The following is an 11,336-nucleotide window of genomic DNA, read 5'->3' on the forward strand; positions in this document are numbered from 1 at the left end:
TTTTGTAAATCTAACTTTACTGCTGGCATGAGTACTTGATGTGGAATAGAGTTCCACGTAGTGATGGCTCTACGCTGTGCGCCTTCCATAATCTGTTTTGGACTTGGGGATTGTGAAGAGACCTCTGGTGGCATGTCTTGTGGGGTATGCATGGGTGTCTGAGCTGTGTGCAGTAGTTCCCATTTGTCTTGAACGCACTGAAGTCCGAAGTCGGAGATTCCCGAGATCCAAGGTCCCAGGTGTTTTGAACGCGGCATCAGCATACCTGGGAAGGCTTGAGACTGAAGACGTCACCCAAGAAGCGATGAGTAGGATCAGTGGAGGCAAATAATGAATGACAACAATGTAGACCAATCACAGGAAAGTTAGTGACAGGTATCAGTCTTCGATTGGCCAGTCGAAACTGGGTAAAGGGCGGTGCTAGAGACTCGACGTTACGTCGCTCGGAAATGGCACATTACAAGTGGTCGGGAAGAGGAGTCGAAAGTTTGTGAAAGGTAGTTTGTTGTCTTTAAAATGTTCATAGAGAAATAGGATACATATAATCGAATAATATATTACAGGTGTTGATATAGTGCGAATGTACCTTTTTGACTCGGTTATTCGTTCTAAGGAAGCGGTCGGTCGCGAGATAAATGGTCAATAAGTTTTGTCGAATTGAACAGAGAAACGACCACGGGAGGGTTTGAACATTTCACATTTCCATAGGTAGAAACGTTGAAGAAATGACGAATAGAGAAGACGAATATGACTATCTTTTCAAAGGTGAGTGTTTTTACGATACTTTACTAGGACATTTGCCATTTTTTTGAGTGTAGTAATTTCGACCGACAGTTGGTTCAGCGGCACACCGCTTTCAATGTAATACATTTAATTTGTCCCCGCTTCCGGCCTGTCAAAATTATTCGGACTGTTTTGCTGCAAATATGTAACGAGCGCTGCCAAAATCAGTTCTCAATGACACGAGGAAATGCGTAGCGGTACCAGTTACAGTAACAACTTTACTCTGAATTGCTGAAACTATTGTTTCCATTCAGTAGAAATATGGCTACAACTGTAGTAGGCTTAATTGATTGCAACAGCACTAAACACTCAGTTAATAAGCACCAAGTAACTATCCATTAAGTGGTATCTGTTGTTTAGTCATCTTGTGGTGGGCCTATGACGCAATCATCAGGAGAGGAAGTATTGGTCAACAGGAGTCATATAGCCCACTGACAATGGCAGGATGACACCTCAAAATACTACATTTACTCAAACGGATTGCCCTAAGGTGACCAGTGTCCACATGGTTTAGCCTTTAAGCACCATTCTGTTTGTAGGGATTCCATTGACCTGGTTTAGTGGTGGGTCACTCTAGGTTTAGAGAAGGCAGTCATCTCCACGATCTGTTCACATATGAATGAAGATGACCTTGGCCTAATTCATCTAACAGATAGCACAGAGTGAAAGCTTATTGGTCCCTACTCAACATGACTTGTTGAACCTTATGTTTTATGTTTAGTTGTACCTTTCCCAGACTTTTCTATGCACATGCACTGTAGCCTATTGTTAGGCTTACATATGAGAATGTGTAGGCCTACATTTTGTAAGACTTCAACAGTTGGTATGTTACAATAAGTGGATACTTACTGCTCACCTGTACTTACTTACACTAACTACTTCCCTCGTGGTTTGTTTTGTCCTGGACCAAGGGAAATAAAGTGCACAGGGTCCTTTGTTCAAATGTAGAACCGCAAACAAGCATGTGTTGTCAAACTGGAAAGACCTGCATGAATCAAGTGAGTGTGTTTGTCTGTCTGTCCCTATACAGAAGGCCTCTGACCGTAGTGAAGTTTGATTAGATTACACAGCTAGAACGCACTGCCCCATAGAGCCTAAAGTGAGGACTGTCAGTAGGCCACATAACCAGTAGGTTCATCCCCCTCCAGTTTCCTGCTTTTAATTGCTTTCTTTACTGCACCCTCAGTGTTTAGGCATGAGTCAGTCAGGTGAGTGGTTGAATCACTACTCCCGACGAGGCGCTTGTAAGTGTTGCACAGCAAGTTGACCAGCTTTCTTGTTTAAAGGACTCCTACTGAGTGCTCTCTTTAAAAATAACATATGCTCTCTTGTTGATTCGACTTCCAGATAAGATAGGCCTTCTTAAAATAACTTCCTTATACTGTATTGGGAAATAGAATTAGGATTTGTAAGGAAGCTAGACTACACTGTTTAGGCCTATGCTATGTAGTGATGGCGTTCAAGAATATAACAATTATTGTGGAATGGTTGTATCCCTCAGAACTCTGGAATGCAGCCTCCACAATACCTTAGCCTAAATTGGTGGTGATATGTTTCTGGTGACGGGTACAATGAAAGTTGCATAATGCTGCTGTTAGTTCCTCTGCCACCGTATTATCACTGTTACCAGATAGACTAGCCTAATGGAATTGTAGTTCAGAGTCCTTCTTGCAAATGACAAGGATGTTCTTGGAACTACATAGTCCCAGTTCTCATGTTACGAGCTGATGTGAAGAGTTGCCAATGGATTTCCTGTGGAACGTTTGTTAGGTTTTCCTAGCTTGAGTCAGTCGGCACAATTGTCAATTGGTAGGCAGGTTTCTAACTGTCTGTTGCGCCACTGTAGCATTTTCATGTGATGAGGTTCCATGCTTAGCTTGTATGATGTCCTACTCCCACAGAATGTAGGCTATTTGTCAATAAGGCCTCATCAACACACAAGCATTTCCTAATAACAGGGTGGTGAGTTTGAGTTAGGGTTTTCCTCCTGACTCACCTGGATTTCAGTCATTGTAAAATTCTCTTTCCCAACACCCCACCTTGTATTTGGAAATTAATGGGTGTCAACGGGAACAGGTGCCAAATGTTTAATTGCTCCATAAGGGCGTTGTTCAGTGGTGGTGCTAAGTGAATAGGCTGAACTACATAAGGCATCATCTTCTTGGTCAATTAAATCAAACTTCGGTCATTCATGACAATACTTTGCCTAGGTGCTACCTCGCAAAGGTTAAAACTTTACGTCATGGGGCTTTGTCTACAGCAAAAACACAAATATTGTTTATTGAACTACAGTCAAGTATAGTCAGGCCCTCTCATAGACCGTTAATCACTAACAGAACAGCAGACACATGGTGCGACCCAATCAGGAGCTGTCGTATCTTCTACCACTATTTTTTTGTCACGCCTGTTTTAACCCTACTGAGTGTCCCTGTTCCTACATCGTTGAAAATAAGTTGTTTGTAGACCCCTGTACAGTGGGTAGCGTAATGTATTGTTATTCTGGTGGTGTCTGTCTGACTCATGCCTTCGATCCTCTCTGTGTGCTCCAGTGGTGCTGATTGGGGACTCTGGAGTGGGGAAGAGTAACCTGCTGTCCCGCTTCACCCGCAACGAGTTCAACCTGGAGAGCAAGAGCACCATTGGGGTGGAGTTTGCCACGCGCAGCATCCATGTGGAAGGCAAGACTGTCAAGGCCCAGATCTGGGACACGGCAGGACAGGAGCGCTACAGAGCCATCACCTCAGCGTGAGTATTAACACAGCTCACACGCATAGATTTGTTTGTTTTATGTTAGGCACCTTTTGACATATTTGCAGTGTTTAGACAAGCAGCCCAATTCTGATCTTTATTTAACTAATTGGTCATTTGACCAATACCCTCATCCCTTTCACAAATGAGCTCTGAAAGATTTGATGTGTAAAGGGCTCATGGGATTGGTCAAATGACCAATCAATGGAAAAAATATCAGACTTGGGCTTCCTGTGTAAACCCAGCCATTGAGGATATTTGTGCGTACAGAACATTCCAGCCTACTTCTGCTAATTTTCAAATGTTCTCATCTTGTTGACAACTGAGTCCTTTGCTTATGATGTATGCAATAGCATTTCATGTAGGGAACGACAAACTAAATCTACCACTCCATTGACTCAGCCCATGCTCAGCTGTTCTGTTCACCACTGCTCCCAGTAAAACTTATTTCCCTTCTCCTGTCCCCTGTGTAGGTACTACCGTGGGGCAGTGGGGGCTCTGCTGGTGTACGACATCGCCAAGCACCTGACGTATGAAAACGCTGAACGCTGGCTGAAGGAGCTGCAGGACCACGCTGACAGCAACATTGTCATCATGCTGGTGGGAAACAAGAGTGACCTGCGCCACCTCAGGGCTGTGCCCACGGATGAGGCCAAGGCCTTAGCAGGTATCCTCACATCATATAGTTTTTTTATCGCCATCTTGTTAATCTTTTTGTGCTGTTTCTTCCAAAGCATTACAAGCCAAGGGGACAGTACAGGAGAGTTGTTTCTCCCTCAATAATTTTAGCTTTTACATTCGCAATAGCAGTAGACAAAGCGATATGGCAATCTGAATACAATACCAATGTTTTGGTAAATATGGCCATAATCTTGCTTTCAAAATTGGAATAAGGGCATTTTAAACACATTTAAAAAATAATCTGCGGAAAGTAATGCACCTGAGCCTCGCAGTGGACAAGGGAATGCCTTCCACTGTCTACTTTCCCCTTAGGGGCTGCTCTTTGATGGGAGCTCTGTTGTCTCCACATCAGGCTGCCTCTGTCAGTGGTTAACAGCCCATGGTTCTGAATTCACATCCCCAGCAATAGAAAAAAAGCCAGTCAAGTTGACTCCACTGTGATTTTTAGCTTCTCTCCACACTCCAATGTGACATTTGCAGCTTATCACACTTCTCCTTTGTAGCTCTGCATAATGTTTCAAGTGCTTATGACCTTGAGTCTTATTTCATGCATGGAATACACTTTGACTTGTAAATTGCTCTGGATAAGAGTGTCTGATTATTTATATATAAATATAAATGAATGAATGAATGAAATTGTTCTAGAAGACGTCATTGTGTAGAGTAAACAAGCATGCCATGTGAATCCACAGGCTCTCGTTCAATTTCTGCTATTGATTTGTTACTAGGGTTACTAAGGTTGGCTCATGCAGCACGACTACAAAGGGTCACCTTTGCCATTTTTATATTTGCTCTATCAGTTAGTCTACACTGTGGTGGCTGTTGCAAATCGCCTCATTGCTGATGTATGATGACTGGGTGGCTGTTTTTATGAAGTGCCTACTAGTACGGACAATGAATATGACCTGTTTTTTTTCTATTCGTTTTTTTCTCTTTTCACTTTCACAGAGAAGCATGGATTGTCTTTCCTGGAGACCTCGGCGTTAGACTCTTCTAATGTGGAGCTGGCTTTCCAGACTATTCTCACAGGTTAGTGTACATTATGAACTGGGTGGTTTAGCCCTGACTGCAGATTGGCTGACAGCCGTGGTATATCAGACAGTATACCATGGGTATGACAAAACATTTATTTTTACTGCTCTAATTACATTGGTAACCAGTTTATAATAGCAATAAGGCACCTCAGGGGTTTGTGGTATCTGGCCAGTATGCCACGGCTAAGGGCTGTGTCCAGGCACTCTGCATTGTGTCGTGCTTAAGAACAGCCCTTAGCCGTGATATATTGGCCAGATACCACACCCGCTCGGGGCTTATTGCTTAAATATACCATGCTACGCTGCCTACCATATCCACTAGGACTGCTTGTGGTTTTTAACAGTGTAATTCGGTAATGATGGAATTGCCCCGACTCTAATTTTTACTTTTAAATGTATGCTAAACAAAAACCATTGATTTTTAAAAGTTTAACAAACCATACAATTCTATGCACAGTAACTACATTTAACAATTTATACAGTAAATTATAAAATAACATTTATTGGAAACTGCAGAATTACAGTAAAATCTGTTTTTATTATTACCAAACTTTGTATCTGTGCAGTCCTTTTCTGTGGAAATAGTTAAAATTAGTCTATGCATAAAAAAAATCTATGGTTTTTGTTTGGTAAACATTTTTGAAGTGAAATTGCCCCTAAGCAACTTGTGTTCACCCTGTAGTGCACACAGAATCATGCCATCTTGTGAAAGAGCTGGCCTACTCTAACTTAAAAGGCTTAAAAAGAGTTGCTAGTCCAAGTAAAGGTCTCCTCTTCACACATCTTATTAATGGCCATACCAAACGTTTCAACGGCCATACCAAACGTTTCTTTAGTTTATAAATGATTTGTACTCAGCTTTGTAGTCCATTTGTTCAGTGGTGGCTCATCTTCCGCCAGTAGATGGCAGCAAAATTCAGGTTATTACAAGGCCTCTACTGTAAGATTACTCTGCAGTAAATTGAACAGTACCTGACATTTTTTAAAGGTCAAAAGCATCTGTAATTGGCACACTCAGACAACGACACTTTGTGTGAGCCTCAATCAGATCTGCTGTTTGCCAGGAAAAGACTGAAGCATTTTTTTTTTTGGCCAGGTCGCAATATGTACATTGAAATACAACTGTGAGCTATCAAATTGTATTAGTTACATGCGCCGAATACAACAGGTGTAGACCTTACAGTGAAATGCTTACTTACAAGCCCCTAACCAACAATGCAGTTAAATAAAAGTAACAAGTAGTTAAAGAGCAGCAGTAAAATAACAATAGCGAGACTATATACAGAGGCTACCGGTACAGAGTTGATGTGTGGGGGTACCGGTTAGTCGAGGTAATATGTAGGTAGAGTTATTAAAGTGACTATGCATAGATAATAATAGAGGGTAGCAGTGGTGAGAAAAAGAGAGAGGGGGGGGGGGGTCAATGCAAATAGTCTGGGTATCCATTTAATTGGATGTTCAGGAGTCTTATGGCTTGGGGATAGAAGCTGTTTAGAAGCCTCTTGGACCTAGACTTGGAGATCTGGTACTGCTTGCCGTGCGGTAGCAGAGAGAACAGTATGACTAGGGTGGCTGGAGTCTTTGACCATTTTTAGGGACTTCCTCTGACACCACCGGATATAGAGGTCCTGGATGGCAGGAAGCTTGGCCCCAGTGATGTACTGGGCCGTACGCACTACCCTCTGTAGTGCCTTACGGTGGGATGCCGAGCAGTTGCCATACCAGGCAGTGATGCAACCATGCCCTCAATGGTGCGGCTGTATAACATTTTGAGGATCTGAGGACCCATGACAAATCTTCTGTCTCCTGAGGGGGGAATAGGTTTTGTCGGGCCCTCTTCACGACTGTCCTGATGTGCTTGGACCATGTTAGTTTGTTGATGTGGACACCAAGGAATTTGAAGCTCTCAACCTGCTCCACTACAGCCCAATCGATGAGAATGTGGGCGTGCTCGGTCCGCTTTTTCCTGTAGTCCACAATCCTCTCCTTTGTCTTGATCATGTTGAGGGAGAGGTTGTCGTCCTGGCACCACATGGTCAGGTCTCTGACCTCCCTATAGGCTGTCTTGTCGTTGTTCAGGCCTACCACTGTTGTCATTGCCAAACTTAATGATGGTGCTGGAGTCGTGCCTGACCGTGCAGTCATGAGTGAACAGGGCATACAGGAGGGGACTGAGCACACACCCCTGAAGGGCCCCTGTGTTGAGGATCAGTGTGGCGCATGTCTTGTTACCTATCCTTACCACCTGGGGGCTGTCAGGAAGTTCAGGATCCAGTTGCAGAGGGAGGTGTTTCGTCCCAGTGTCCTTTGAAGAGCTTTGAGGGCACTATGGTGTTGAACGCTGAGCTGTAGTCAATGAATAGCATTCTCACATAGGTGTTCCTTTTGTCCAGGTTGGAAAGGGCAGTGTGGAGTGCAATAGATTGCATCATCTGTGGAACTGTTAAGGCAGTATGAAAATTGAACTGTGTCTAGGGTTTCTGTGATAATGGTGTTGTGAGTCATGACCAGCCTTTCAAAACACTTCATGGCAACAGACGTGAAGGCTACGGGTTGGTAGTCATTTAGGAAGGTTACCTTAGTCCCTGTGCCCAAGAACACTGGTGGTCTGCTTAACATGTTGGTATTACAGACAGGGAGAGGTTGAAAATGTCAGTGAAGACCCTTGCCAGTTGATCAGTGCATGCTCGCATGCTGGTAATCCGTCTGGCCCTGCGACCTTGTGAATGTTGATCTGTTTTAAGGCCTTACTCACATTGGCTATGGAGAGCGTGATCACACAGTTGTCCGGAACAGCTGGTGCTCTCATGCATGTTTCAGTGTAATTTGCCTCGACTCGAGTATAGAAGTAGTTTAGCGCTTCTTTCCAGAAGTCTCATCGTTTTAAAAAGACACAATTTAGTCCCTCATACCCAGCACAACTCACATTAAGTACCTCTACAAGAGCAACTTACTGAGAGGCATTGACGTATTAGCCACACCTTAGAAAGGCCCTTGTTAATGCATGGCCGCTATAAAATTAAAAATGGGCAACGGCCGACTCAAACCCAAGAGTGTCTGAGGAGCAAGCCTCACTGAGTGAGGCCTTCAAATCAATTGATATAGGGCTGTCGGCATGCTCCCTGCTATGTGTTCTGCTTTCCTCCTCCACATACAATTCCCGCTGCCCGAAGTTGAACACTTCATAATTCTACTCTTAAACAAATGTGTTATTCATAGAAAGTTCTAATTAGCTTATTTAAGAGGGAACAACAGAGTGCATAGCAGTGCTCAAGCACAGGAATTGAACTAGAGACTCCCTGCCCTGGGAAGCATGTTGACTGTAGCTAGTGGTTGAAATACCAGGTCACGGGTTAGTTGAGGTCATCTTGTCTGCTCTTTTTCAATCTCTTGCTGATTTAGAGGCAGGGAACTGACTTGGGGATTCGCCAGCCAGTCAGTGGCATGTATGAGTCAGTCTGAAGTTAGATTTGCCTGCCAGACTCAAGAGTAATCCTAGGGAAGGTGCAGAAGTTCAATCCCCAGGAGCCACGGGGTGCTGCTGGTTTCTATGATAGCTTGTCTCCATTTCATGTTTTTGTTATTTATTTACACAACCCTGGAAAGTGAAATGCTGTTAGGTCCCAATTGCATGACCATCTTGTTCTCAGTTTTGTATCCACTGTAGTCTTTGACGAAACTCTCCGTTTCTCATCACCAAACAACCCAACAGCAACTGTTGTGTCCTCACCTGTCTGTCCGTCTCCTGCAGCCATCTACAACATTGTGTCCCAGAGGCAAATGACGGGCCGCAGTGACGCCGACTTCTCGCCCAACTCCAATGTGGTGCCGATCACGGTGCAGCCCACGCAGAACGCTGCCAAGTCGAGTGCCTGCTGCCAGAACAACTGATGCCTCACTACTGTCAGGGACAGACGAGTAGACGGGAGGGAGGACTGGGAGACAAGGAGGAGAAACCTAGAGACAAGGATACAGGCAGACAGAAACAAGTGGAGAGATACACAGGGAGACAGAAGGACAGGGAGACCAAGGGGGCAACCAAGTGTTTCCATAGCCTCTATGCATTGTTTCCTCTGAGAAGTCTGTCCTCATCTAATTCAATAAGCTTTATGGTTATGCCTTGGCTTGATTGGTTTTAAATATGAAAGAGGACATGAATTAATTTACATGAATTGAGAAATGAAGCATGTTTGGATATGGTCCTCCATATCTTTCCAGTTTCTCACTCATTGGGAACTGACCCCCCCCCCATATTGTCTGCTCAATTTAATAAGCCTGTGAACACACCCAATTCCCCAGCACAGAGAAGGGGCAATAAGATTCGGCAGTGAAGACCTGATTTCACTGAAATGTAACCACCACCTCTCCATTGTCAGGCAGCTCCTCCCAAACATATTTGAGTTTGTCCCAATTATATTTATTTCACACTATATTGAGGTCTTGTTTGACCAAAGGGTTTGTGCTAACATGCAACGCTGGGTGGGTTTGATCTGAAGCTGCTTACTATATATATATATATGACGGGTGTCCTCTCTCTTTTTGTTCTTGATTTCACTGGTAATCAAATCCTTTTATGATACAGTTATTAAATGTAACTACTCTTGGCTAATGGGGAACCGAGGAGTTAAGCCATCTTATCCCAAATGTTCCTGGTCGAATGTCAAGCCAATCTAAACTGCACAAAATGGGGGTCCGTGAAGAACTTTTCAGTTTGCTCTTCAGATTTTTTTTGTGATCAACATTTTCCTCCCTGTTGAAACTCATTACAAAGTACTTTGTGCACAGCAATATTTCTCACATAGGCCTATTCTTTGTTAGCAAAAAAGACAGTCTTGCTCTTTTGGGTGTTATCCTTTTATCACCGTGAACCATCCTTTTCCGGTTTAACTGAATTACTGTCGCTTTCTCCTTGACTGTGGAGATATGTGAGGGTGATGAGGGGATATTGGTTGGAGTGGTGGTCATATACCATGGTCTGAGTGGAGCCCTCCCTGCGGCCTGCTGTCCTAGATGGATGGACAGCTCATGTTGCAAGAGATGGGTAGTAAGGGCACTCAGCCCTGCTGCGTCTCTGATGTACACAAGATGGCTTGTTTTACTGTAAATGAACTCCTCTACTGCCCCCCCCCTTATCCACTGTATGTAACTGGACCCATATCATGCCTTCTGGGATATCCCTTAAGAGTTTCCCAGGTCTCTTTGTATGGTTATATTTTCTCTTTTTTCTGGGTGTGTGTAGTTCTGTTGGTAAGGGTAAGCACTAGGGAGGATACTAGCCCTTATAGATCTGCTAGTTTGGCAAAAGAGGGGAGGTGTGGGTAAAGTTTGAGGGTGCTATTACCACAGCCGAAGGTCAACAGTGTAAACAGTCATTATCCTGCTGAGTTTTTTTTCCCCTTGTGGCATTCCCAATAGTAAATTGGGATGTAAAGGTTAGGTTTTTAAAATGTTAATTCTCATGTATACATTTAGATTGCACATGTATAAATAAATGTAATTTCTTAAGTCTTGCTTCTTATTTTTGCCTACTTTTCAATGAAAAATGACATACTGTGGTGTTACTGTATGGTAATTCACTTATGGTACTTGTTTGCCATTTCACAACTGCAACTTTTTTAAATACTCAAGACAAAGCAAAGAGCATCCATCGGAAACAATTTCATTTTTGTTTTATTAGAAACATTTACAATACATCTTGAATCTTTGAAAAAATAACAGAAACCAAAACTAATATGGCGCAGATACAATAATAAAATGTCAAAAATGATTCACAACATGTGCTAAGAAATAAACCTGCAATATCACATGCCTCTTGCGGGCATGACACACTGTAACAGTTCAAAGAAGACTTTATTTTATCAAAGTGATGGCCAGCCACATGGCAAACCCTCTCTCACTGATCACAGAGAAACCAGAAACTAAAGCCAGGAGATGCTGACCCAAAACTAATGCACAAAGACCACTATAAGACCGGTATGAAACACTTCTACGTTGCCGGGAGAATCTGAAGAAACACTACCAAAGACAAACTGTCAGACTGCGGTGGCCCCTTCAGAAGAGGACAACGTGAAGGCCGGAAGGTCAGTTTAG

General features: G+C 43.3%; 1 protein-coding gene across 3 annotated transcripts; it reads left to right on the forward strand.

The window, feature by feature from the left end:
* The first annotated feature begins 418 nt into the window (after positions 1–418).
* Positions 419–10,751, forward strand: LOC135520238 (ras-related protein Rab-11A-like). 3 transcript variants are annotated; one of them, XM_064945638.1, is made up of 6 exons: positions 419–497; positions 709–765; positions 3,333–3,528; positions 4,005–4,198; positions 5,161–5,241; positions 8,998–10,751. In XM_064945638.1, exons 2-6 carry the CDS (start codon positions 726–728, stop codon positions 9,135–9,137), a joined length of 651 nt encoding a protein of 216 aa, XP_064801710.1. In that variant the 5' UTR covers positions 419–497; positions 709–725; the 3' UTR covers positions 9,138–10,751. The 3 variants fall into 3 exon arrangements, with proteins under 3 accessions (XP_064801710.1, XP_064801712.1, XP_064801709.1); XM_064945640.1 differs by adding an exon at positions 1,695–1,781 and having other exon boundaries at positions 436–765; XM_064945637.1 differs by having other exon boundaries at positions 436–765.
* The last annotated feature ends 585 nt before the right edge of the window (positions 10,752–11,336 follow it).

The sequence above is a fragment of the Oncorhynchus masou genome, chromosome 29 (assembly GCF_036934945.1).
Source record: "Oncorhynchus masou masou isolate Uvic2021 chromosome 29, UVic_Omas_1.1, whole genome shotgun sequence".
Lineage (NCBI taxonomy): Eukaryota > Metazoa > Chordata > Actinopteri > Salmoniformes > Salmonidae > Oncorhynchus > Oncorhynchus masou.

Bases quoted from the DNA above. Each gene is read 5' to 3' on its own strand.
- LOC135520238 (XM_064945638.1), top strand. From the start codon at position 726: ATGACGAATAGAGAAGACGAATATGACTATCTTTTCAAAG. The intron at 766-3,332 runs GTGAGTGTTTTT...TGTGTGCTCCAG, and splicing joins ATATGACTATCTTTTCAAAG to TGGTGCTGATTGGGGACTCT. The intron at 4,199-5,160 runs GTATCCTCACAT...TCACTTTCACAG, and splicing joins TGAGGCCAAGGCCTTAGCAG to AGAAGCATGGATTGTCTTTC.